This window comes from Leptodactylus fuscus, chromosome 3 (assembly GCF_031893055.1).
Source record: "Leptodactylus fuscus isolate aLepFus1 chromosome 3, aLepFus1.hap2, whole genome shotgun sequence".
NCBI lineage: Eukaryota > Metazoa > Chordata > Amphibia > Anura > Leptodactylidae > Leptodactylus > Leptodactylus fuscus.
The window spans coordinates 24,930,545-24,958,196 of record NC_134267.1 but is presented as its reverse complement, the minus strand read 5'-3'; the positions used below and the strand labels follow the sequence as shown (position 1 = coordinate 24,958,196).

Here is a 27,652-nt window from a genome sequence, read left to right as displayed (position 1 = left end):
ATACCTTATATATGCATGTGCTGACACCATTCTATCAAACTCATCAGTAACTTTGGTCTGTACTGAGTCTCTCTATACACCAGGTGCTCTTTTGTGTACAGGTGACCTAATACATTCTACTTTGACACCAGTGGTATTCATTTCTGAAGCTTCCCTGTACTCTGCTTGGTCCTTTCCACCAATAACGTATGAAGGATGGAGAAGGCTAGAAACCTGATGGCTGCGAGGATACTAGACCTGACCCTAGAGATAATCTACCTGATCACCGGAGAGGTGAGAGTCTCACATGACATCACTCTGATCTCTAGGAAATGACTGGACAGGTGAAGGATTCTTAGACTCTCTGTAGTGACCTGTAGTGTCTCACCATACACAGGATTACACAATAGTGAAGAAGTCGTCTGGTGAGTGTGTGACACCCCGTGTGTCAGGAGGAAGGAGCAGGACCCCGAGCCCCATCACCGAGCCTCCACCTCATCCACTGAGACAAGAGCAGAAGATCCTAGAACTTACCAGCAAGATCACTGAGCTGCTGAGCGGAGAGGTGAGCGCTGCTGGGGATGATGGGACATTATACAAGAACACCAAGGGAGGGCTCTGGTGATGACTGTATCATTGTGTTGTCAGGTTCCTGTAAGGTGTCAAGATGTCACAATCTATTTTTCCATGGAGGAGTGGGAGTATTTAGAAGGACACAAGGATCAGTACAAGGATGTCATCATGATGGATGACGAGTCTCTCACATCACCGGGTAAGAGAAGACCTCCCTTGACTCCAGAGGAGATTCCACTAGACTGCCCCATCATCTGCTCCTCACATATAGACAGTGGATTCAGTCACTGTGTTTGTTTCCTCTAGATTGGTCCAGTCAGATGAATTCACCAGAGAGATGTCCTAGTCGATATTCCCAGGACTGGTTAGATGAAAGGCAAAATGTTCAACTGGATCATCAGGTTGGTGAAGATGAAATTCCGGCAAATCCTCTATAGATTGGTATAAACTTCAGCAGCTGCATGCAGTATATACCAATTAGCTGTGACTTTGCAAAGCGCAACTGGATGGAGGAGAAAAGTCTCATTCCTCAGGCTCTCCTTCTACTGATCCAGCTCTGATGTCGCTGACTGTACTAAAGAAGAGTCTCATGTGCCCGACAGTCATAGTTACATAGATAAGGTTGGATGAAGACATCAGTCCATCAAGTCCAACCTATATCTCTACAGTGATGATCTAGTGGAAGGCAAAAAACCCCATGAGGCTTATACCAATTGTCCCATATCAGGGAAAAAAAATCCCTCCTGACTCCAGTCTGGCAATCAGTATAAAACCCTGGATCAACGTGTCCTTAACAAAATCTAGAACCCATAACCTGTAATATTTTTCTGTTCAAGAAAGAGATCCAGGCCATCTTTGAACTTGTCCAACTAGTCCACCATCACAACTTCCCGAGGCAGTGAGTTCTATAGACTCAATACTCTTACAGTAAAGAATCCAGCCTATGTTGTTCTCTCCTTCAGATGTAGAGCTCATCCCCTTATCACTGTCATCAGCCTAGGTGTAGAGGATGTCCCCTTGTCGCTGTCACTGGCCTAGGTGAAGAGGACTTCCCCTTGTCGCTGTGACCGGTCTAGGTGTAGACCACATCCCCTTATCACTGTCATCAGCCTAGGTGTAGAGGATGTCAACTTGTCGCTGTCACTGGCCTAGGTGTAGAGGACTTCCCCTTGTCACTGTCACCGGTTTAGGAGTAAAAAGATCATTTGTGCTGTTAGAACATCCATATAGAAGGCAGACACTTTTGCTCCCACCACCCCTTTCCAAAGTGAATCATAAATTATAATCCCTACAGAACCCCTTAATAGTAAATTGTGGGGTGCAGCCTCCATGGATTGGACTGCTTTTGCAGGACATCACATAGATGCTCGGTCAATATGAGGAATTTGGAGTGAATTTTGCCGTGTGGTTGGCGCATTATCCTGCCCCTTCTGTGATAGCTTTGCTTCACTTCAGCAAGCCGATTTTTTCAGCCCAGTTTTCGTGCTGAAAAAGCCCCCCTCAGCTTATACTCAAGTCAGCAAAAAAAAAAAAAAAAGTATTTATTTATTATTTTAAGGGAGGGGGAGTCTATGACCAGCCACAATGTCAATGTATAGAATCTCCCATAAAATAGTGCAAAAAAAATAAGAGGTCTAAATCCCTCCTTTCCCTAGAATACATACAAAAGTAGAAAATGACTGTGACACACATATACATTAGGTCTCCCTGTGTCTGACAGTGCCTGGTCTACTGAATATAGGGGATCTGCAGTGCTCCTGTTCCGTCGGGAAGGGGTTAATAGGAGCACTGCAGATACCCTATAGTCAGACAGGCTGAATTCCAAGTGGGGGAAGAAAAAACAGTCCTCAAGCTCAGGGAAGGGGCAGACAGACAACCAAAACACCCCCTCCCCTTCCCCAGCAACTACTGCACCCAAAAACTCCGACCATTTTAATTTTTGAAATTTTCCAGTAGCTGCTGCATTTCCCCTCCCTTGGCTTATACTCGAGTCAATAAGTTTTCCCAGTTTTTTGTGGTAAAATTAGGGGCCTCGGCTTATATTTGGGTCGGCTTATACTCGAGTACATACGGTATCTATAAGTTTCATATATATATTCACCTGTTGTCACCCCGCTTTGTTTACTATCCTCCCTCGCTTAACGCTATTTATTCCCTCATACACTGATGTTTTTCTAACACTTTGATATCCCTCTTTTTTTTTTTTGTTTTTTTTTTTTTGCTGTTAATATTTTATCACTCCAGTTTATCTAGTTCACTGTGCCCAATATGCAAATAATTTAATAAATCAGCATTAAATCTCTTCTTATATTCAGCCCATTTGGACTTCGGCTATTAAATTTAAAAATCTAATATGCTTCTCTATGTAAAAGTAGATCTTTTCTATTCCCACCTCTCGGATTTTCCTTTATTTTTTCAATACCAAAGCACCGCAATGCATCTGTATTGCCTTTGTGAATTAAGGCAAAGTGCTTCGCGGCTCCTGATATATTCTCTGCTGTTAATTTTTTGCTATCCCTTAAATTGTTCAAGGATGCGGGTTTTTAAATTTCTGTAGGTGCATCCTATGTAATCCTTAGCACATTCTATACATCTAATACAATAGATTACGTTTTCACTATTACAATCTATATGTTCCCTCAATTTGATTACAAAGTCTGAAGCATTGCTGGTATATTCATCAGAATCAATAATATATTTACCGTATTTTTCGGACTATAAGACGCACTTTTTTTCCCCAAAATTTTTGGGGAAAAGAACGGTGCGTCTTATAGTCCGAATGTGGCGCCTGGCATCCGCTGTAATAGAGAGGCGGATGTGGGCTAGGGATAGACGCCGGGGCCTGAGACATCGCTGCGCTCCTCTGCCCTGCATGAAGCCGGCAGCGGCAGCTGGCTTCATGCAGGACAGAGGAGCGCAGCGATGTCTCAGGCCCCGGCACCTGTGCCAGCGTCTATCCCTCGCCGGCATCCGCCTCTCTAGTACAGCGGATGCCGGGTCAGTATCGGTGGCCCCTTCTCCCCCGGGGCCGGTCCCCACCGGCCCCGTACCTGTAAAGTTGCAGGCCGGCTCCTGCGCGGCGATATCGCAGGAGCCGACCTGTTCGGGTGACAGCCGGGAGCCTAATGAGGCTCCCAGGCCTGTCACTGCTATATATTAGTATTGCGGCTGGGTCTATGACCAGCCGTAATACTAATATACAGAATGTCCCATAGACGGCAATACAGTTGTATTGCCGTCTATGGGACTTGCAATCAAGCGACCGCAGGTTCAAGCCCCCGGGGGGGGAATAAAATAGTAAAAAAAAAAAAAAAAAGCTTTAAAAATATGAAATAAATAAAAGTTCTAAATCACCTCCTGTCCCTAGAATATATATATAAAAGTAGAAAATCATATATCATAAACCACCGGGTTTTTTTTCAATACACGGTGATCTAAGCAATAGATATTCCCCAAAATGGTATAACTAAAAAGTACTTCTGGCCCCGCAAAACAAACCCCACTCTATGCGTCCCCGTACAGCTGCAGGGTCACCTGTCAATGTGGCCTTGCAGCTGTTGCAAAACTACAACTCCCATATATTAAATATTTTACCATTTTTTGCTTCAAAATTTTTTTCCCCTATTTTCCTCCTTTAAAACCTAGGTGCGTCTTATAGTCCGAAAAATACGGTACATGTTTTACATTTTATATTACCGCATCTCCGACCAGCATGTCTGACGATGGTCATTGACCTAAATGTCACGTGTTATCTGCTGTTTGCGCAATAATATGAAAGTTCAAGCATTTGACAACCAATGTGGAGGACGTGCATTTATGCTGGGACCCTATTGCAGCATTAGATTAATACACTGCTCCGCTGTCACCCTCCATGTTACACTCCATTAGCAAATACCATTGTCATTATGTTCTAGGTGATATTTGACGGTAACAACCAGTACAGTACCAGTACAACCCAATGTTTCCCATCAGAACATTACCCAGAGTATCACACTGCTTCCTCCCAGGTAAGTAACTTCATGATATCAAAAATCTCTCAAAACTTTACCTGGCCTGGGGCAACACGGTGGCTCAGTGGTTAGCACTGCAGCCTTGCAGCGCTGGAGTCCTGGGTTCGAATCCAGTCAAGAACAACGTCTGCAAGGAGTTTGTATGTTCTCCCCGTGTTTTCGTGGATTTTCTCCCATTCTACAAAGACATACTGATAGGAAAAAAAAATGTGCATTGTGATCCCTATATGGGGCTCCCAATCTACATATAAAAAAACCAAAAAACTTCACCTGGCCCATTTTTCTGCTTTCAACCAGACCCGACTGTCTACTTGTCACAGAACACTCAATGTTCTGGGTTATGGTTGATGGACTATGGCCATTTTTGACTGTGTTCAGTCGAGATTACAAATGGCATCTGGTTTCATAAAAGATATTGACTAATGGGTTTGCACCATAAGGTGTAAAATGTTCGCCATGTCTCCGTCTTACCCCCTTCCCATCATGGCAACTTTGTTTACATTTTTTACCTTCCACCTTTGAAAAGCCATCGGCTATGAAAGGGCTGACTTTTTCGTTGGTCCCATTGTCGAATACATAAAACTTTTGATTTTTTTCAGGGGAATGTCTGAAAAACTTTGAGTTGTGCATTTTTGTTTCCCATTACGGCAGTCAATGTACGGGATAAACGCTTTTATATTTTGAAAGTTCAAGTATTTTTGGATAAAGACTAGAGATGAGCGAACACTAAAATGTCCGAGGTTCGAAATCCGATTCGAACAGCCGCACACTGTTCGGCTGTTCGAACGGATTTTGAACCCCATTATACCCTGTTTCCCCGAAAATAAGACATGTTCTTATAATTAATTATCTAACAAAATATATGACCTTTCTTATTTTCGGGGGATGTTTTATGCAGCGGCCGGAGCAGGGAACAATCGGCAAACAAAGTGGGGAACAATTAGCGGAGTGCCGGCATGACTGCCGGTTGTATGTGATCCAGAAGGTGAAGGGGGGGTGTCTTATTTTCGGGGAAACAGGGTAGTCTATGGGGGGGAATGCTCGTTTCAGGGGTACGCAAAATTTGATAACATTATACTTACCAAGTCCACGAGTGATGGTCGGGCTGGATTCCCCTTGAAGTCTTATCCCGGCGCAGCGCCCCCGCGGCGTCTTCCGGCTGGAATTCACTCTGCCTAGGCATCGGGGCCTAGGCAGAGCCGACTGCGCATGCGCGGTCGGCTCTGCCCGGCCCGACGCCTGAGCAGAGCCGACTGCACATGTGAGGGCATGCCCGCGCATGCGCAGTCAGCTCTGCCTAGGCTGGATGCCTCAGCAGAGTGAATTCCAGCCGGAAGACGCCACGGGGACGCTGCACGGAGAAGACTTCTAAAGGTAAGAGAAGAACCAGCGTTGATTGGCAGAATGTATAGCATTCTGCCAATCAACACTGGTTCTGCATCGAACCTTAATCTTCGAACAGCAAGTAGTGTTCGATCGAGTACGAGTATCTCGAATACCGTAGTATTCGATCGAACACCTACTCGATCGAACACTACTCACTCATCTCTAATAAAGACCTTATATCTTTGTTTTCAGTTTTTTAAACTTTTCCATTTATTTTTGGTCCCCCCCCCCCTAGGAGGGTCTGAAAACCCTACAAGATAAACTAATGTCCTTTTTTCTCATAGATTTATTCTCACACGTTTGTTCCTTACAGGAAGGTTGTGCTGAAACGACGAGTGGGCTGGAAAATTTCATAATCGTGTCAGTGGATGGTAAGAATGTGTCATAAATCTAGATTCTTATTAATGGGGTAGAAAGTCATTATTGTTACTATTATGGTGGATTCTCCTCCACTTGCTATGTGTAGGGTATGGGAGACATCATAGCAGCTAGTCTCCACCAACGAGGTCTGAGACCTGAGGATGGAACATACAGAGGGGAAAACCGCAAAAAAATCATATAATGGCCAGAATCTGTGTTATTACTCGTGTCCACACTGGGGAAATCGCACATTTTTTTTTTATATGATCATAAATGGAGTAGGTAGTGGAAGTGTAATGGTAAGTCTTGTTACCATCAAAGTAATTTAGAGGATAACGTCCAGATTGGTTGAGGTCCAACTGAAAAGACCTCCAATGATCAGGAGAACGGGATTTCCGTTCCTTGTTTTGAATGAAGAGTTGGTCGGACAGCACATGCGCAGCTCCATTCATTTCAAGTGATAGTTCCCATCCCCTTCTGATCAGTGAGGGTGTGAGTGGTCCTATGTATAAAGGATAACCCTTTAAGTATGAGGTTGATAATAATCCTATGAGGCTACGTTCACATCTACACCAATATACATCTGACTTTTTTTCTTTTGGTCACTTCAGTTTAAAAAAATGGGCACTTGATGTACTCCATTGTAGACATTGGGCTCCCACATGCTCAGTTTGTGTCTGATATTTTTGGAGAGCATTCTTCTAGAAAGAAACAAAAAGTAATGGTTTTCCATCCAGTTTTCTTGCATGTGCATTTTATGTTTTGGCGCTTACTTGGGCCTCGATAAAGCTTGATAGATTTTATTTTAAGAAAATGTAATTTTTTTTTCCAGATAAAGATTGGATGAGAGACTCTCATGGGCATCTCTTTTTACCCCCCTATCATATAGAAGATAACAGTACCACACAAAATAAGTCAATAACCCTTAATATACCCGTAGTTCTTCACAGCGGAGTTCCATCCACTGATACTGCTGGTCACAAGAAACCTTCATCCAATCCGTCAGAAGAACGGCCATTTTCATGCTCAGAATGTGATCGATGTTTTAGCAAGAAATCAAATCTTATGGAGCATCTTAAAGGTCACACCGGGGAGAAGCCATTTTCATGTTCGGAATGTGGGAAATGTTTTCGCAAAAAGTCTAATCTTGGTAAACATCAAAGAACTCACACAGGAGAGAAGCCTTTTTTATGTCCCGAGTGTGGAAAGTATTTCAGTCAAACATCAAGTCTGATGGAACATCTGAGAAGTCACACTGGAGAGATGCCATTTTTGTGTTCAGAATGTGGCAAATGCTTCAGAAAGAAATCAAATTTTGTGGAGCATCAGAGAAGCCACACGGGAGAGAAGCCATTCTCATGTACAGAATGCGGAAAGCGTTTTAGCCACAAATCAAATGTTCTAAAGCATCTGAGAAGTCACACGGGGGAGAAGCCATTTTCATGTTTAGAATGTGGGAAGTCTTTTTCCTATAAGTCGGGTTTTATCCACCATCTGAGAACTCACACTGACGAGAAGCCATTTTCATGTCTTGAATGTGGGAAATGTTTTAGTCAGAAATCAAATCTGGCAGAACATCTAAAAAGTCACACGGGGGAGAGGCTGTTTTCATGTTCAGAATGTGGAAAATGTTTTACCAGGAAATCGGGTCTCGATAAACATCGGAGACTTCATGCTAGGGAGAAGCCATTATAATATTCAGATGGTAAGGTTGGAAGGGGTGGAGCTTCATTGTAGGACTTTGCTTTTGTATCTGGATCAGATTATATGGAATTCAACTTTATTGAACAATTGGCTCCAATAAGTATGAAGCTAGTTTTGACCTGTAAGCTTGGTGATTTTTCTCCAGGCAAAATTCAAAGTAGCTGTTTGAGGGCTTGTATTTTGCAGGATATTCTATATTTTTCAATGGTTCCTTTTTGGGATGCTTACAATTTGTTAAAAATTTTATAAAGCGTACCTAAACATTCCAACAACTTTTGATTTTCTAGCAACATTTGTGATATTAATACCTTGAGTAACATACATACAATACATTTTTTACTTTCTCGGAAAGAGGTCAAAATCTGATAATAAAGTATGTTACAATATTTATTAACGACCCTTTACTACCGGAAAGTTTAGGTACGCTTCAATTTCATGAGGACCCCTATCTAAAAACAGGAGCCCGCAGAGGATCTTTGCTGAACTACTATAGTGCTCTGACCATGTCGCCGCTGTGCCTGCAGGGCAGGATCTCAGCCATGAACATTTTGGTGTTTTGTTCATCTAAATTTGTTCATTCGTTCCAAAGATATAAGCCCTTGTAGTGTTGACGCTAATTAGGTTCTACAAGCCATGTGGGGGCGAGGCTTGTGTGCTTTATGTCATTCAGTGTCACTACCCACTTGGCTAGTATACCCTCATGTGCATCAACACTAAAAGGGCTTATATCTTCGGAATGGCTGAACAGATTTGGATAAGCAAGATTCCAAAATTCACAGTGACAGTGCCAATTAGATGAGGTAGGACCTCATGACCTAGTGACAGGTCCTCTTTAAAATAATCATTTTTCACAACAATTGCCCTTCAAAATGACCCTCAATAATATATAGTATGAGGATCGCCTTAAACTTAAAAAAAGTACTGTCAGTAGAGATGCTATCTTAGGATTTGAGTTGCTCTGTATGTACAGTAAACCCTTACAATGTGTATATATATATATATTTTTTTGCAATCATTGCTGCTATAGATGGTGCCATTGTGGCAAAAAACTGTGACCAAGACATCCGGCGCCCTCACAATGGCTTGAATGGAAGTCGCTGCTTGATATGTAGATATGATAAACAAAATGTCTCCAGATTTTCAGATTTGGTACAATTGACTTGGATACATAGGTCTGGAGAAGAATAATCCATGTACTAATCTTGTTCAAGAGTGCGGCCGCAATCGCAGAATTCTTAGGAGAAAACTTTGTCAACGCGGATTCCGGTTTTGAAAGGCTGGTGGTAAATGTCCTCAAAGTCTTCAACTCTAACATAGAATTTATTTTCCTTCTACTATGAAATGGATGAATTCTCGGAGCCGTACGCCCACTAATGTGCCTTACTCTAGGGATGGAAAGTCTTTGCTTTAGCCTGTAAAATTTTTGATTTCTGATCATTTTGGGAAATCTCTTGCTCGAACAAGTGACTCGCATGACCCTGATGTTGGTCCTCTCTTTTTGGAGGGCTCACAATGTTGTATTGAGTTTCCTCTCCGATTGTCCGTTTTTTAAATTCCTATAGGATGTGATAATATTCATATAATATATTAAACAATTATTCCTTGTGATTCTAGATTAGATGTGATATATATCCTGTGCTAGATGTTTTATAGAAAATAATAAAAATGGAGCATTCCGTAACATTGTGCTATGATTGAGAGATGGACTGATGTGTATTGCAGTGGGCTAGGAGAAGTCTCTACCTGATCAAATGGCTTTGACTGTATGAGTGGTGTTCCGTTTATTAAAGGGAAAACTAGAGATGAGCGAGTACTGTTCGGATCAGCCGATGCGAACAGCATGCTCGCATAGAAATGAATGGACGTAGCCGGCACGCGGGGGGTTAAGCGGCCGGCCGCCGTCAAAGCGGAAGTACCAGGTGCATCCATTCATTTCTATGGAGCGTGCTGTTCGGATCGGATGATCCGAACAGTACTCGCTCATCTCTAATCAAAACCCAACATATCAACCCTAGCAAATAATTCACTTGTAAGTGTAATAGAGTCGTAGCAAAAAAGCCAAACACGACGGACATACACGACGCTCACCCTGAAGAATTGGATCATTCATTGAAAGAGGTTTGTTTGGAATAATCGCAGCTACGTTGCAGAAGTGTTAGGATGGGGTCCCGCAGGTTTGGCTTCAGGCGCACAGCGCCACCTGTGGGCCGGTCCAACCCTCGCCCTCGTCATCGGACAGTGAGACGACTGGAGGATATGTCCAGTTTTCTCCCTACTGAGCATGCTCAGACTTTGTGGAGCTGCTCAGAAGCCAAGTCCTGTTTTGACCACACGAAGCATGCCCGGGGAGGTCATGGGCACCGCCCTGCTGGGACTTCCCTTTAAATAGTTTGAGTTTCCGCTGCCCGGCGCTCACACTTAAACTCAAACTGGAGAATGACACTGCAGGACTAGGTTCCAGCAAATGTTAGGTGGACAGGTTAGGCCTCTGTGTGGTCCTACCTTGGTCTCTAACTCTGGGAACATTTAGGTAGAACCTGTAAAACCTGAACTGCCAGCTCCACACTAGGGCTTGGGTGTAGCAGACGCTGTCCCAGCCCGTGGCACTGCAGAAGGTGTGGTTTCACTAGTCAGCCTACTGCTTGTCTTTTGCCACTACTACTCCTAGTTGTTAAGGAGTTCTGTGGTTTTCTGACCAGGGGTGACGTTAACCCCTGGCAGTCTGGGCTGCAGCCTAAGCTCAGGTGCAATCCCCCAGTAAAGGTTACTGGTGCGCGGCTATTGCAGCTAATCCACATTAAGAGCTGTACACACACCACTCACCCAGTGAGGTTAACTGGAGTGAGCCCTGCTTGGCGGCTAGTGTACATTAAAGCCGCACCCACATCATTCACCCAGTGAGGTTAACTGGGGTGAATTCCCTTTGCAGCCCTGTTCACATTAGGAGCTGCACTGTCTACTTTCTCCAGTGAAATTAACTGGTGTATGTGTGTTACCCCTGTACACACTAACGCAGTACTGCAGCTTGTCCAGACACATGGCCGCCCCAGAGGCTTGTGTACCTCACTGCAGTGACCTGCAGTCTAGCGGTTCCGTGGTTAAAAATACTATTTTTTTATATCTTCACACAGAACCATAACAAGAAGTCATTTGGTCTGTGAAATAACAATGGGCAGCTGGACCGCTCGATGACTTTGTGTTAACCCTGCAAGGACCTACATATTTTATATATACCGTATATACTCGAGTATAAGCTGACCCGAATATAAGCCGAGGCCCCTAATTTTACCACAAAAAACTGGGAAAACTTATTGACTCGAGTATAAGCCGAGGGGGGGAAATGCAGCAGATACTGGAAAATTTAAAAAATTAAATTGGTCGGAGTGCAGTAGGTGCTGGGAAAGGGGAGGGGGTGTTTTGGTTGTCTGTCTGCCCCTTCCCTGAGCTTGAGGACTGTTCCCCCCACACACACACACACACACACTTGGAATTCAGTCTGGCTGAATATAGGGGATCTGCAGTGCTCCTATTAACCCCTTCCCGACGGAACAGGAGCACTACAGATCCCCTATATTCAGTAGACCGGGCACTGTCAGAAACAGGGATACCTAATGTGTATGTGTTTCACAGTAATTCTCTTTTGTATGTATTCTAGGGAAAGGAGGGATTCAGAACTTTTATTTTTTTAAAGCTTCTTTTTTTTCCCCACTATGTTATGGGAGATTCTATACATTGATATTGCGGCTGGTCATAGACGCCACCCATAGACGCCATTTGGCTTATACTCGAGTATTTGCAGAATTAGGCAGCTGCACAAGATCATACCGTCTGCAACCTGTTTCTGTTGCTGCAACTACAGCCGCATCTCCTATAGAGAAGGCACGGATGGTTTATTACCGTCCCTTCATTTCCGAGTCCTGCGTAGACAGTGATGAGAGACACCAGGAGGCAGCTCCACTTTTGGCCCCGCTGTGTTATCTGCCAGGGGTTGGTCAGCTCTATAGCAAGTGATAGGAGACTTAATTCCTCCTGTAACTGGGGCTAATGTATTGGAGGGGCAATTCGCAGTAAAAAAAATAATAAACCCAAAACACCGCCACTACCATGCTCAGGTCACGGGTTCTATAAAATTATCATAATGAAGAGGGGAAAATGATTTAAAGAGGACCTTTCACCATCTGGGGCACATGCAGTTTTATATACCGCTAGAAAGCCGACAGCTTTCACGTTCTGTGCCCCTGGTGAAGAGCTATTGGTGTCAGTACCGTAGCCCTTCACTGTCAGAAGGGCGGTTCTGACAGTCAGTCAGGAACGCCCTTCCTCACAGTAGCGTCTATAGCGCTATACTGTTCCTCACCGCTCAGTGTCATGGCTGGGCGGTAAGCAACGACCGCTCTCACAGTACAGTGCTATAGACGCTCGGGCAAAACTGGACAGAAATAAGACCTGTTCTATATTTTGCAGCAGGGACTGCTGCTGTGCACACGGGACCATGAAGTTCACGATCGTGTGAACTGGCCCATTGAAATGAATGAGTCAGTGTGCTATCTGTGAAATACACGGATAACACACTGAGCACGGTCATGTTCTTCTACAACTGGCCTAAGGCTGAAGCTCTAGAGTTTGATTTTGCTGCAGAAACAGAGTGGAAAAAAAATTCAGCATTTTAGACTGAAGCCTACGTTGCGGAAATACAGCTTTTTTTTTTTGTTGCAGATTTTGTAGCATATTTTTGAGCCAAAACCAGTAGTGGATTGAGCAAAAAGTAGAAGTATAAGAGCTGCTTTAAACTGTATTCACACAGGGTTTTTTGGGCTGGATTTTGAGACGGAATCCGCCTCAGAATCCGGCTCCAAAAAACACCTCACTTCTTTTTTACGCTAACGGTTTTGTGCCGCTTGCGGAAAAATGAAGCGATGTGCCCTTTCTTCCCGCGTATTCCACAGTGGAATCTGCTGCAGTGTCCGTGGCGCGACACCTCCAACCCAACTAGGCCCATTCATTTGAGCCTAATCCAGGGCGCGATGCCGCAACTGGATGCGGTCCAAAAAACCCAGTGTGAACCCAGCCTTACAGTGAAAAACACTGGAAAAAAAATATTTTTTTTTTCAACAGAGGTTTTTTTTAAGCTGTGTTTCGCAATCTGTAAAATTGGCCACGTGACGGGTGTTCTTAGGGTCAGTGCACACAGAGTTTTTTGACGCTGAATCCGCCTCAAAATCAGCCTCCAAAAAAAGCTTCCCATAGAAAGTGGTGTGGGCAACGGGGGCTGAGGCCTTGCCACTTACTAGATCCATACCAGGCCAGGGAGAACCTTCTGACCATGCTATCATTAGCGTCTTACACCGGAGCCACTTGTGTTATCTGTCACGCGTAAGCTCCCATTTTGAAAAAAAATTGATAAGACACATTCTCTGTTTTTCTTCTCCATATTAGTGCATGCTATATCACAGACTATCACGATATTCCTTTTGTTATTTACCAGTCTCTTTGGCCTTCATCAGGCTTACAGAGCCCTATGGATACACTTATTGTATATACTGGTATCTACACTCACCGGCCACTTTATTAGGTACACCATGCTAGTAACGGGTTGGACCCCCTTTTGCCTTCAGAACTGCCTCAATTCTTCGTGGCATAGATTCAACAAGGTGCTGGAAGCATTCCTCAGAGATTTTGGTCCATATTGACATGATGGCATCACACAGTTGCCGCAGATTTGTCGGCTGCACATCCATGATGCGAATCTCCCGTTCCACCACATCCCAAAGATGCTCTATTGGATTGAGATCTGGTGACTGTGGAGGCCATTGGAGTACAGTGAACTCATTGTCATGTTCAAGAAACCAGTCTGAGATGATTCCAGCTTTATGACATGGTGCATTATCCTGCTGAAAGTAGCCATCAGATGTTGGGTACATTGTGGTCATTAAGGGATGGACATGGTCAGCAACAATACTCAGGTAGGCTTTGGCGTTGCAACGATGCTCAATTGGTACCAAGGGGCCCAAAGAGTGCCAAGAAAATATTCCCCACACCATGACACCACCACCACCAGCCTGAACCGTTACCGATACAAGGCAGGATGGATCCATGCTTTCATGTTGTTGACGCCAAATTCTGACCCTACCATCCGAATGTCGCAGCAGAAATCGAGACTCATCAGACCAGGCAACGTTTTTCCAATCTTCAATTGTCCAATTTCGATGAGCTTGTGCAAATTGTAGCCTCAGTTTCCTATTCTTAGCTGAAAGGAGTGGCACCCGGTGTGGTCTTCTGCTGCTGTAGCCCATCTGCCTCAAAGTTCGACGTACTGTGCGTTCAGAGATGCTCTTCTGGCTACCTTGGTTGTAACGGGTGGCTATTTGAGTCACTGTTGCCTTTCTATCAGCTCGAACCAGTCTGGCCATTCTCCTCTGACCTCTGGCATCAACAACGCATTTCCGCCCACAGAACTGCCGCTCACTGGATGTTTTTTCTTTTTCGGACCATTCTCTGTAAACCCTAGAGATGGTTGTGCGTGAAAATCCCAGTAGATCAGCAGTTTCTGAAATACTCAGACCAGCCCTTCTGGCACCAACAACCATGCCACGTTCAAAGGCACTCAAATCACCTTTCTTCCCCATACTGATGCTCGGTTTGAACTGCAGGAGATTGTCTTGACCATGTCTACATGCCTAAATGCACTGAGTTGCCGCCATGTGATTGGCTGATTAGAAATTAAGTGTTAATGAGCAGTTGGACAGGTGTACCTAATAAAGTGGCCGGTGAGTGTATGCTAGTGTATACGCGGTGTGTACGCTCCCTAATAAAGGTCAAGGACCTACATAGCAAAACACAGTTAAAACCGCTGCGAAACGTGTCGCAATTTTTCTTAGTTTTTCCTATTAAGTATAAGGGTAAAACACTTGACATGCGGCAATTCTCAAAAATACATGTAGATGAGAGAAAATCTCATTCGATTTGCTGGAAACAATTCAGAAAATGTTACAGGTTTTAGGATACGTAACCCTGGGTAATTAAAAAAAAACAACTTACACAAACGATATGGAATGTAAAACAATCTGCTTCAAAAACCTAAAGAAAAAAACAAGTCATATAAGAAAAAACAATAAGACCCCTCAATATCAGGCGGAAGAGTGCCCCCCTAACACCTCCATACTAGTCACCACTGCTTCACCGTCTGATGATGTCACGGTCATGTGATCAGTCACAGGGGGAGGAGTTAAGCAGAGGAGAGTTATATAGTTTAGCACTTCCTGTCATGTGACCAGTGTGATGTCACTTAAGGTCCTTTATCCACCAACAAGTACAACATCTCTTTGCTGTGTGACTGATCACGTGACTGTGACATCATCAGAGGTCCTGTAGCTCCTTGGAGGTTCCATGTGCAGGTCAGTGACAGGTCAGGGTTTGTGTGACTTGTTGATTGACAACCAGGCGGGTTTTTTTCCCTGTCATCCTCATTGAGTTTTAGGTTCTTGGACTGGTCTATTCTATTGTAGCTGCTACATTGCCTTTGTAACCAGCAGGGGGCAGCACTGGCCATAGTTAGGGGTATGTTCACATTGAGTAATCTATCAAAAACATTGTCACTTATGGTCCTAGGTCTGCCTGGCGTTCTTTTCTATGAGAGGTGATGGTCTGTACAGATACGTGTTCTCCTTGATGCTGCCCCAAATTCTGCAGAGGAAAACTGGAGGGGGGTGAAGTCAGGCAGAGTCGAGCAGGATCCTTGTTTTGTTTTTTTTAGGAACCCTGCTGCCTCCCATACAAAACAATGGGAGACAAAACCCATGTTAAATTTGGCTCTGAATTCACCAATGTGAACATAGCCACCCAGACTCCTATACTGCCCAAGGATGTCCTATGGCTAGGTCATCACGTATTAAAGGGGTTGTCCAGGATAACCTGTTATTTGCAGAGAAGCCAGAAAACAAAAAAACACCCCATACTCACCTGTCCCTAGAGTCCCCTACCGCGGTCCATTCCTTCTGCTCCCTGCGTCCTATTGTGGGGGGAGTCCTTGCCACATATGACCGCTGAGGCCAATCAGAGTGCCTACAGGTGATGTATGCTAGTGATAGGCCTCGGCCACAAAACAAGACCCCGGAGCAGCAGGACCGGACCGTGGTAGGAGACACCAGAGCACTGGGTACAGGTGAGTATCAGGAGTTTGTGGAGGGGTTTGTTTTTTTTTTTACCTTCCCAGGCCTCCTTGCAAAAAACAGATTATCCTGAACCCCTTTAAGCCTAAAAAAAAAAGCTTTAACGCTATTAACTACTAAGGGTCCTTCAGAAATCACCGTCGAACAGAACTGAATGTGATGCCATGAATACACGTCACCGCACCGCACTTATTCCCTATCCTGTGAATGAGGGATGTTATTAATGGAAACCCCCTTTAAGAGTGCATACTACTGGAAAGTAAATGGTGGGAAGGGGCTTTGTGCAGGTGAGGTCAGCATTGAAAACGGCTCTTGTGGCAAATGTATTGGGAGGATTAGGGTAAGGGGCTTGAGATTAAAGAACAACTCCAGTAAAAAAAATAAGAAACATTTTTGTTCCCTGTATTTGCAAATGAGCCTGTGTATTGTAATATTAATGGATAACTTATTGATAGCCTTGTTGTTAGTTTATGTGCTCCCCTCCGGAGCACTGACCTCTCTTCTCCTCTGATACACAAGGTAGTGTTTCCTGTATGCAGGTCAGTTTCACAATGCCGGTCTTACAGCCTTAGTCTGACTCCAAAGACCTGTATTGTGGGCTCTCCTGCAGTGCAATATTGTGACATTAGGCCCAGGCTACCCATGGCAGGAAGTGGTATATTATATAAGGCCCCATTCTCACTCTGGAGTCAGAGGTGGAGAGGAGGCCTGCTGCTCAGAGGACTACACATATGGCCTGTCAGCTTGTGATGGGGAGGTATGTTAGTACCCCTGACTCAGTGACTGGTTCCTGCACCTGGGGTACTAGCCAGATTCTCCTTATTGGTGACGTAAGTTCTTAGGAGGCAAACATCGCATCCTCTATATAAAAGGAGCGACAATTTCTGTTGCCGGGGCTCCAAGTACCACTTATTACAGGTGTGATATTGTTCTCACTCCTCCTGGTTTTCCCTCAGGTTCTTCATATACGATGGTTCTGTCCACCAATGACTCAACAAGTATGGAGAAGGCCAGAGACCTGATGGCTGCGAGGATACTAGACCTGACCCTAGAGATAATCTACCTGATCACCGGAGAGGTGAGAGTCTCACATGACATCACTCTGATCTCTAGGAAATGACTGGACATGTGAAGGATTCTTAGACTCTCTGTAGTGACCTGTAGTGTCTCACCATACACAGGATTACACAGTAGTGAGGAAGTTGTCTGGTGAGTGTGTGACACCCCATGTGTCAGGAGGATGGAGCAGGACCCCGAGCCCCATCACCGAGCCTCCACCGCATTCACTGAGACATGAGCAGAAGATCCTAGAACTTACCAGCAGGATCACTGAGCTGCTGAGTGGAGAGGTGAGCGCTGCTGGGGATGATGGGACATTATACAAGAACACCAAGGGAGGGCTCTGGTGATGACTGTATCATTGTGTTGTCAGGTTCCTATAAGGTGTCAGAATGTCACTGTCTATTTCTCTATGGAGGAGTGGGAGTATTTAGAAGGACACAAGGATCTGTACAAGGATGTCATGATGGAAGATCACCAGTGCTGCACATCACCAGGTAAGAGGAGACCTTCCTCTGGAGGAACTTCCACTAGACTCCTCCATCATCTGCTCATCACATATAGAAAATGTATTCAGTCACTGTGTATATTTCCTATAGATGGATCGAGTAAGAGAAATCCACCAGGGAGATGTCCCAGTCCTCAATATTCTCAGGAGGGTCTAAAACTAAAGCAAGAGGTCTCCCCGGATCATCAGGTAGGTGAAGCTGAGATTTCTGTGAATCCTCTATAGATTGATGTAGTGAAGCTTTCTGTGAAATTTCTCCAGCAGCAGTGGAGTTTACATCAGTCAGTATTGTGTGGTGGCACAACAGGTGGCCTACACACCATAGACTGAAGACCAACACAATGTCAAACAGCTGCTTCTAAGGCAGAGTATTGTCATGTGGAAAATTTAAGTGGTTGTCCAGGACCTGAAGGTAATTGATAGTGATGAGGCATCCACAGTATAGCTCATCAGTATCAGATCAGTCAGAGTCACACACAATCCAATGGATAGTTCATCAGTATCAAATCGGTCAGGGTCACACACACATCCCATGGATAGCTCATCAGTATCAGATCAGTCAGAGTCACACACACATCCAATGGATAGTTCATCAGTATCGCATCGGTCAGGGTCACACACCCATCCTATGGATAGGTCATCAGTATCAGATCGGACGGGGTGACACATTAGTATGAAAAAAATCCCTTGCGGCCATTAAATCCCTTTAACAATTTATTTTGACACTTAACAAGATCCCTCCCTTTTAGGGCGGATTGGTTGATTTTTCTTTTCTTTTTTTTTTTTTTTTTTCTTTTTTTTATATATATATATATATATATATATAATCACATTGGGGTTTTTGTTGTTTTTCCTCACATCTGTAATATTTGTGATCCTTGCAGGAAAGTAGAATGCCGAGTGGACTTGAACACCCCAGCTCAGTGTCGGTGGACGGTAAGAACTTTGATAAATCTGTTTCACTGTAAATTTCTTTATTTTTTAGGGAAGCTCAGAAAACCTCTTTATTAACAATATTATCTGATCTGGATTTACGAAGATCCATCAGCTGCCCAGTGATTACATGACCATCATGGCCGCATCCTGTGCTCATTGAGTCCTTGCCTTCTCTATGGGAAGCCTGGCCGTCCTCCGATCTCATTCAGTTTGCTTTCATTGCTGCTGAGTCTCAACTGTGACTAAGTTCCTGGTAATCCTAAGGGCTAGTTCACACGTAAATTACTTGTGGCTTATTTTGGTCCTGAAAAAAAAACTCTTCCTAATTAGGAAGCGTTTTTTGAACCTTGCCGCGCTTTTTGGAGCTTTTCAAAAAACACCAGGCAGTTTTTCCCACCCTTAAAGTGAATGGGCTGCAAAAAAACGTGACGCTTTTCGCCTCCCATTCACTTCTATTGCTTTCTTCAGGTGGAAAATGCCTGAAGAAAGGTCATGTCACTTCTTTTTTTTCTGCTAGTGGCGAAAAATTGCTAGCAGAAAAAAAAAGCTAGCGGTCTACATAGACCACTATTGTAATGAAGATTTTGAGGCGAAATCCGCCTCTTTGCCCCCGTGTGAACTAGCCCTAATAGTACGGAAGATGCCGGCAAGGGTTTAAACTGGCATTTCCACATAAAAAACACTGCTACATGTGAAGGATGTGGCTGACTGGTTCAGGGCAGTAGCTAAAACCTCCTGTTTGGAGGAGATATTCTGGTTTGTCTTTAGTCCCAGGCCATGTCGCAAGGCTTCTTGAAAACCAGGCATTGATTTATACAGTGCTAATATTCTTTCTCAGCATTCCTAGCAGAGCCTGTAAGACTCCGCACATTCAAAAGATGAACTGCAAAGGCAGTCCCCTTCAGCAGACTCTTCTCTCTCATGACCAATATATATGCTATATATTGAAAAGAGGGCTGGCTATTACCTTGAACTCATCAGCCAGTAGTAAAAAAAAACTACCATTTTTAATAAAATGGCCATCCCTATAGAAAAAAAAAAAGTAAAATTTTTTCAAGTCATAAGTTGGGACTCTAGATATATCACAGAAGGACCAATGTTGTGTCAGTATAGGTCAAATGGTCATCTTCTAGATAATGGAATGAAACAGAATTCAATATGAAATCACTAGACTAGACTAGAAAGGTCTTCCATATTCAGGCTTAGCTATAGGGAATGCACAGGTAGTAGCTGCCACCAGGTCTAAGAACCTGAGGGACCCGAAAAGGCCTCTCTACAACATGAGAAGACACCAGAATTATACATAGCACATGATAAGTAGGGGCCCAATTAAAAATGTAGCATTGTGCCCGGGAGCTTCACGTTACGACTCTGCCCATACCAAGTATCCTTTTTTTTCTTCTTTCCAGGTGAAGACGGGATGAGCAGCTCCCATGGACTTGTGCTTCAACCCGCTTATAAAGTAGAAGATGACAATACAACACAAGATAACTCAATAAATTCTAATGTACCCGTAGACCTTCACAACGGAGATGTATCCACTGTTAGCAACGGTCAAATATTTCCTGATGTAGGACATTTTACAAAGATATCCAATCTTACCGTCCTTACGAGAATGCTCAAAGATAAAAGGCCATTTTCATGTTCTGAATGTGGGAAATGTTTTGCCACGAGATTTATTCTTTCTGGACATGAGAGAACTCACACAGGGGAGAAGCCATATTCATGCTCTGAATGTGGAAAAAACTTTACGCTGAAAAGTAATCTTGTGAAACATCAGAGACTTCACACAGGGGAGAAGCCATATTTATGTACTGAATGCGGGAATTGTTTTAGTAAAAAATCAGCTCTTACGGAACATCTAAGACGTCACACAGGAGAAAAGCCATTTTCATGCTCCGAGTGTGTAAAATGCTTTAGGCATAAAATTTCTCTTGACAGACATCTGAGAGTTCACACAGGGGAGAAGCCGTTTTCATGTCCAGAATGTGAGAAATGTTATAGAAAGAAAGCAGATCTTATTGGTCATCTAAGAGAACACACAGGGGAGAAGCAATTTTCATGCTCAGAAGGGGAGACATTTTATGAAGAAAAATCAACTTTTATTGGTCATCTAGAAGAACACACAGGGGAGAAGACCTTTTCATGTCCAGAATGTGGAAAATGTTACAGACATAAATCGGGTCTTATTGGTCATCTAAGAGAACACACAGGAGAGAAGCCATTTTCATGTGTAGACTGTGGGAAGTCTTTTAGTAAAAAATCATGTCTTGTAGCACATCAGAGAATTCACACGGGTGAGAAGCCATATGCATGTCCTGAATGTGGGAAATGTTTTAGTCAGAAAGCAAATCTCAACACACATCAAAGGCTGCACACTGGAGAGAAGCCATTTTCATGTTCAGAATGTGGGAAATGTTTTACGAGTAAAGCTTGCCTTGTTAAACACCAGAGAAAACACACTGGGGAGACACCATTTTCTTGCTCAGGATGTGGGAAGTGCTTTAAGCATAAAGTTTCTCTGGAGAGACATGAGCAAACCTGCACAGGCGAAATGCCATATTCATGTTCAGAATATGTGAAATGCTTTAGGAATAAAGAATGCCTTGTTCAACACCAGACAAGGCACACAGGAGAGAAGCTATTTTCATGTCCTGAATGCGAAAAATGCTATGTTCAAAAATCACAGCTTGGAGAACATCTCAGAAGTCATACGGGCGAGAAGCCATTTTCATGCTCAGAATGTGGGAAATGCTTGAGGTATAAGATTTCTCTTGATAGACATTTGAGAACTCACACAGGGGAGAAGCCATTTTCATGCCCTGAATGTGGAAAACGTTTTGTTCAGAAAACAAAGTTAACAGATCATCGAAGAACTCACACGGGAGAGAAGCCATTCTCATGTTCAGATTGTGGGAAATGTTATAGCAATAAGGCAAGTCTTGTTAAACATCAGAAAAGTCATATAAGGGAGAAGCCATTTTAATGCTCGGATTGTAGGAAATAGGGCAGGTGTGGAGAGTTATCCGGGGAATAATAAATCTTACATCCCTATCCCCCATTTATTACCCTTGCAGAGGGCCGAGGTGGAGGGTGGGTTGGTGGGTGCAGCCTCTGCACAGCTAACATTTCCTGACTTGAGGCAACACCACATAATGAATCCACAACACACCTTATTTTAACCAATTCTTATCTCTACCTGAGTAAAGGGGAGCTGAAGGGACATCAGTGAGAGTTGTGGTGGCTGTAGGGGCGACAGAGAAACAAGAGTTCTGGCCTCCCCAACTGCCCTCCACAATGACATCAAACAGGTAGTAATAATATGGTACTTGGTACAGGGAATGTCCTGATAAGCTTTATTATTCCCCAGATTACTATTCTAATATAGGACCTGCTGCCTAAGAAGACTTAAAGATAATTTCTGGCCCCAAATGGATTTTTCATACTGATTACCTTTCCACAGGATAGGCCATCAATAGGTGATCTGTAGGGGTCCAGCAGCCAGACTCCGCACTGATCAGCTGTTCCAGCAGCCTCCAGGCATCTGGAGCTGGTGCGGTGGTCGTGGAGTGTGCCCAGGCTGCTCATACTCAAGTAATAGTACTGTGACTTCGAGTGTCTAGAGACAACATAAACGACTGATCTGTGCGGGGTCCAGGCGTCAGACCCCCACAAATTTCATACTGATGACCTATCTTCTGGATACCTCATCAATATGAAAAAACCCATTTGTGGCTGGACAATCCCTTCAAGCCCCCATGTTGTAATAGTACAGAATGCTCTCATCTCATGAGTAGATGATTGACCTGACATTTATCCTCTAGTATGTTGGATCAAACTTGTCTGCCATATAGAAGAAGCTAAAAGAATCATTTAGTCTTCACTGGAAATACTGAAGCAAAATGGAAATTTTCGTTGGTCGCACAGACTGTAATTTTTATTTGTTTATTCGTCCTTTTCCCGTTGAATGGCAACACGATAAGGAAGACACAGAAGAGAATTGGGTTCTAAATAACTTGTATAATCAATCTGGCTCAATTCCCATGAACACGAGATGAGCTTTATGTACACTAAACCCTACCAATATGTCGGCCGGTCGGTGCCATTGTTGTAATAGTAGGGATGTGATGGATCAGTGACTACTAGAAATGTAGACGTGGTCAAAATAAATGGAATGGTTCCAAATTAGAAAATTTTGGTAGAATTTTCTTTGCTTCACAGACATAAAACCCATCATTATTATTTATTGACCGGGCCGGGCAGTGTAGACCTCATTTTACATGGCTCTTAATTCTATCGTGCTTGTCATATACGGCGAGAATATGACCATTGTCAATAGTCCGAAATCTCAGGCCGGGGCAAGATTACATATACACTGCCTGGCCCTGTCAATTAGAAGAAGATGAGACGGGCGGAGCACAGCACAGTAATGGGAGACTTAGCTCTTTAGAGCCACGGCCTCCAAAAAGATCATTGCATATTGATAAATTGATTATATGTTGGCAAAGGAGGCAGCGATTCACAAGGGGAAAACACAGTTTGATTCAGGCGATCCTAAATTATCTGTCTGCAGGTAAGTAAAAGAAAAGGGTCTCAGAAGTAAGAATGGCAAACCAAAAAAAAGGAAGTATTCTTAAGTATCAGATTAGGCCGCGGCCTCAAGGTGTTAGGAATACTGGGAAGTCTCCTCAAAAACACAACAACCTCCATTCTAGTCACCGCTACCTCTCCGTCGTCTTATATACAGGTCACTACAGTTTCTCTGATGATGTCACGGTCATGTGATCAGTCACAGGGGGAGGAGTAAAGCAGGGGAGATTTATACAGTTTAGCACTTCCTGTCATGTGACCAGTGTGATGTCACTGCAGGTCCTGTAGCCACCAACATGTCCAACATCTCTTTGCAGTCTGACTGATCACATGACTGTGACATCATCAGAGCTCCTGTAGCCCCTCACAGGTCCCATGTGCAGGTCAGTGACGGGTCAGGGTTTCTGTGACGTGTTGTCTCGTTGCTTTCTTTCGGGTCGGTATTTTCAGTCAGTTTGAGTTTCTTGGTTTATTATATTGTAGTTATAATATAGGCGATATACACTAGTGCAGGCAGCACCATCCATAGAGTCTCTGCTCTGCCAGTGATGCTCCTGTTCATACAGTTTGGGGTTCAGGACTTTTGCATGTTGGGGAGACTCCTGGTAAGTTGTCAGACCTCCCGCACCCCTGTAAGAGTAGTCAATGCATCAACATTCACCGAAAAGTGCACGTCTAACACAGGGATTGGGATGCAGATTTTGCTTCGAGCTTTGTAAAGAGTGAAATTTGCACCAAGGCCACTTGTTAGATATGGAAAATGTGCAGCAGATTTCTCTGTGTGACATGTGAATAGACCCCAATAGATATGGCTGTTATATGTAGTGCACTGCAGAGTGTATCCTGTGTATCACTGTATTCACTATGCGGCAGGGATGACCAACTGACTAATATATCATAATATAATAAGCAGTCTGGTATATAAAACACTCCAATAATAAGTCACCCCCATTGTGCACAGTTAGAGGTCCGTTATTATTCCCTATCAGTAGACATTGCACATAAGATGTTCTTCTAGATGTGATTTTGCTCTCAGTCCTTCTTGTATTCCCTCAGGTTCCTTAGATATGATGTTCTCCTCCATCAATGACCCACCAAGGATGGAGAAGGCCAGAAACCTGATGGCTGCGAGGATACTAGACCTGACCCTAGAGATAATCTACCTGATCACCGGAGAGGTGAGAGTCTCACATGACATCACTCTGATCTCTAGGAAATGACTGGACAGGTGAAGGATTCTTAGACTCTCTGTAGTGACCTGTAGTGTCTCACCATACACAGGATTACACAGTAGTGAAGAAGTCGTCTGGTGAGTGTGTGACACCCCGTGTGTCAGGAGGATGGAGCAGGACCCCGAGCCCCATCACCGAGCCCCCACCTCATCCACTGAGACATGAGCAGAAGATCCTAGAACTTACCAGCAGGATCACTGAGCTGCTGAGTGGAGAGGTGAGCGCTGCTGGGGATGATGGGACATTATACAAGGACATCAAGGGAGGGCTCTGGTGATGACTGTATCATTGTGTTGTCAGGTTCCTATAAGGTGTCAGGATGTCACTGTCTATTTCTCCATGGAGGAGTGGGAGTATTTAGAAGGACACAAGGATCTGTACAAGGAGGTCATGATGGAGGATCATGAGTTCTGCACATCACCGGGTAAGAAGAGACCTTCCTCTAGAGCAGGGGTGGGCAATTAATTTTCCCATGGGGCCACATGAGAAATTGTAACGGATCCAGAGGGCCATGCGCGTCGTGGCAAATTTAGCTCCACCCACTTCTTTGCTGACTCCACCCATTCTCAATCATTTTTCCATGTGACCCACAAAGTAAAATCCTCCTACAGTCACCCTAACATTATACCCCCACACACACACACACATTATAATGTTTCCCTCCAAATGTCCCACACTATTAAGTCCCTCTCCTGGTGCCCCAGTATAAACTAGCAGAAACTAGGGGGGACATTAAACTGGAAGCAACTAGAGGCAGACATGTCCCCCTCCAGCTACCCCCCATGGTTTAATATCCTCCTCCAGCTGCCCCAGTTTAATGTCGCCCTCCATCTGCCCCCTAGTCCCCCCTCTTGCTCACACATGCTGTCTCTTCTCTCTTTATCATCCAGCAGCCTCCATTGCCGGCAGCTTGCATCAAGCACACAGTCCCGTGTGACTCCGCCCACTAACGAGTCATAGCCTATCCTGGTGATAGATTAGAGTAGATCGGGATCCGATCTTTCCCGATCCTGATCGCTCAACCCTAACAGTGAGTGTCGTGGGGTTGGCTAAATCATCTGCTTTTTCTTGTTGACACTGCACAAGTTGAAATTGAATGTTTCGATTCTAAGAATCATGATTGAGAATGATACCGACAGAGCGACTCCTAATAACATTTTACGTCTTTTTCCAGGTGCAGATTGTGTAATAGACTCCCATGGACATCTCCTTGTATTTCCTTATGATGAAGCAGAAGATAACAATATCACACAAGATAATTCAATAACCCCTAATGTACCCGTAGCCCTTCACAGTGGAGACCCATCCACTAATGTACCCGTAGCCCTTCACAGCGGAGACCCATCCACTAATATACCCGTAGTCCTTAACAGCGGAGATCCATCCAGTAATGTACCTGTAGTCCTTAACAGCGGAGCCCCATCCACTGATCTCGCTGGTCACAATGAACCATCATTGAGTCAATCACCGATTGGCAAACCGACAACTGGACATGGATGGGGGAAAATATTTCAACATGGAAAACTTTTTAAAAAGAAATCCACTCTATTTTTGCAGGAAAGAATTCACAAAGGCGAAAGGCCATTTTCATGTTCAGTGTGTGAGAAGTCTTTTACCAAAAAGATATTTCTTGTTGGACATCAGAGAATTCACACGGGACATAGACTCACGTGTCCTGAGTGTGGGAAATGTTTTAGTGGGAAATCTAATTTTGAAAAACACGTGAGAAGTCACACAAGGGAGAAGCCATTTTCCTGCTCAGAATGTGGGAAAAGTTTTTCTTATAAATCGGGTTTTATTCTTCATATGAGAACTCACACGGAGGAGAAGCCATTTTCATGTTGCGAATGCGGGAAGTCTTTTAGTCATAAACCAAATCTTATAGTACATCTAAAAATCCACACAGGGGAGAAGCCGCATTCATGTTCAGAATGTGGGAAAAGTTTTGGCAGGAAGCAAAGTCTGGTGAGGCATATAAGAATTCACACCGAAGAGAAGCCGTATTCATGTTCGGAATGCGGGAAAAACTTTATTCATAAATCGAGTTTAAGTCATCATCTCAAAACTCACATGGACAAGAAGCCGTTTCTATGTCCTGAATGTGGGATATGCTGTGACAAGAGATCAAGTCTCGTGGAACATCTAAAAATTCACGCAGGGGAGAAGCCATATTCATGTTCGGAATGTGGGAAACGTTTTAGCAAGAAATCGGGTGTAGTTAGACATCAGAAGGCTCACGTGGTGGAGAAGCCGTCGTGATGTGCAGATTGTATAAAATGAGGCAATATCGGAGTTTTGTGGTCGGACCAGCTACCTAGGGATACCTTGTGATATACTGTATCTATATCTCTTGAAGATCGTTGTCATAATATTACCTCAAAGACCTGCGTAGCGCTCTTGAAATAATATGGGCGCTGCCATTGTGCCCGTAGGACTACAGCTGTGATCCTGCTCGAACAACAGACATCACTTTATCACCTTGTATGCCTTGATCACTATTTTCTGTACACAAACAAATATCCCCTTTGGCCTCATTCACACTTCAGTATCGAAATATGGAAGCAACAATATCACTGTACCGGTCAGTTTTAACTAACCATTTTTTTTAATTCCACGGTCCGTTTGTTATCAGTATGACCCCACAATAAGAAAGAGACTGAGAGGAAAAACTGGTTTTAATGGACATTAAATTTTTGGCCAAATCTACCTTTGTAATTAAAAGAGTTCTCTGCAGTATTAGACTATGTCGTATCCTCCTATCGTTAGATCATGGGGCGGTGGCTATTGTGTACACATCGGTGGGGGGCGTAGATTTTATCTCCCTTCTTCCTTGCTGTTGAAGGTACTCTCATCACATCACTTGTGGTCACAGCCACTTGTACCAGAAGTCATCTGACTACTTGAAATGTCAACCTATTAAAAAAAATAATATGTCTCCAGAGTTCTAGATTTCTTTTTTTTTTAATCTTTATTGAAAGGGATTCAATCATTAAAATGGAATTTTTTAAAACTAACACATAGGAATAGCCTTAAGAAAGGCTATTCTTCTCCTACCTTTAGATGTCTTCTCTGCGCTGCCATTCCATAGATATACCTGTTTTCATCATTATGTGAATGAGTTTTCTCATAGCACTGGGGGCGGTCCCC

The 27,652-nt window shown here is 43.8% G+C and overlaps 4 protein-coding genes across 4 annotated transcripts in view; all 4 read left to right on the top strand.

Annotated features, from left to right (window-relative positions):
• Positions 1 to 27,652, top strand: part of LOC142198459 (uncharacterized) — a 120,695-nt gene that overhangs the window by 13,286 nt on the left and 79,757 nt on the right. Inside the window, exons 6-7 of the mRNA XM_075269494.1 lie at positions 17,430 to 17,529; positions 24,806 to 24,892. Of these exons, the coding sequence (XP_075125595.1) occupies positions 17,430 to 17,529; positions 24,806 to 24,892 (187 nt within the window). The remainder of the gene's footprint in view (positions 1 to 17,429; positions 17,530 to 24,805; positions 24,893 to 27,652) is intronic.
• LOC142197143 (gastrula zinc finger protein XlCGF66.1-like) lies at positions 163 to 8,703 on the top strand. The gene is made up of 7 exons (XM_075267237.1): positions 163 to 273; positions 377 to 544; positions 628 to 751; positions 859 to 953; positions 4,467 to 4,559; positions 6,262 to 6,319; positions 7,141 to 8,703. Exons 1-7 carry the CDS (start codon positions 196 to 198, stop codon positions 8,001 to 8,003), a joined length of 1,479 nt encoding a protein of 492 aa, XP_075123338.1. The 5' UTR covers positions 163 to 195; the 3' UTR covers positions 8,004 to 8,703.
• Positions 17,594 to 21,741, top strand: LOC142197138 (uncharacterized). The gene is made up of 4 exons (XM_075267231.1): positions 17,594 to 17,736; positions 17,839 to 17,936; positions 18,632 to 18,683; positions 20,093 to 21,741. The coding sequence occupies exons 1-4, from the start codon at positions 17,652 to 17,654 to the stop codon at positions 21,667 to 21,669; spliced, it is 1,812 nt and encodes a 603-aa protein (XP_075123332.1). The 5' UTR covers positions 17,594 to 17,651; the 3' UTR covers positions 21,670 to 21,741.
• LOC142196882 (uncharacterized) lies at positions 25,622 to 26,803 on the top strand. Its single transcript, XM_075266868.1, has one exon. It carries the CDS (start codon positions 25,622 to 25,624, stop codon positions 26,762 to 26,764), a length of 1,143 nt encoding a protein of 380 aa, XP_075122969.1. The 3' UTR covers positions 26,765 to 26,803.

Coding starts and splice junctions, on each gene's coding strand:
- LOC142196882 (XM_075266868.1), top strand. CDS start 25,622: ATGATTGAGAATGATACCGACAGAGCGACTCCTAATAACATTTTACGT.
- LOC142197138 (XM_075267231.1), top strand. CDS start 17,652: ATGGAGGAGTGGGAGTATTTAGAAGGACACAAGGATCTGTACAAGGAT. Junction 17,937..18,631: donor AGGTCTCCCCGGATCATCAG/GTAGGTGAAGCT, acceptor TGATCCTTGCAG/GAAAGTAGAATGCCGAGTGG. Junction 18,684..20,092: donor CAGCTCAGTGTCGGTGGACG/GTAAGAACTTTG, acceptor TCTTCTTTCCAG/GTGAAGACGGGATGAGCAGC.
- LOC142197143 (XM_075267237.1), top strand. CDS start 196: ATGGAGAAGGCTAGAAACCTGATGGCTGCGAGGATACTAGACCTGACC. Junction 274..376: donor TCTACCTGATCACCGGAGAG/GTGAGAGTCTCA, acceptor CACCATACACAG/GATTACACAATAGTGAAGAA. Junction 6,320..7,140: donor CATAATCGTGTCAGTGGATG/GTAAGAATGTGT, acceptor TTTTTTTTCCAG/ATAAAGATTGGATGAGAGAC.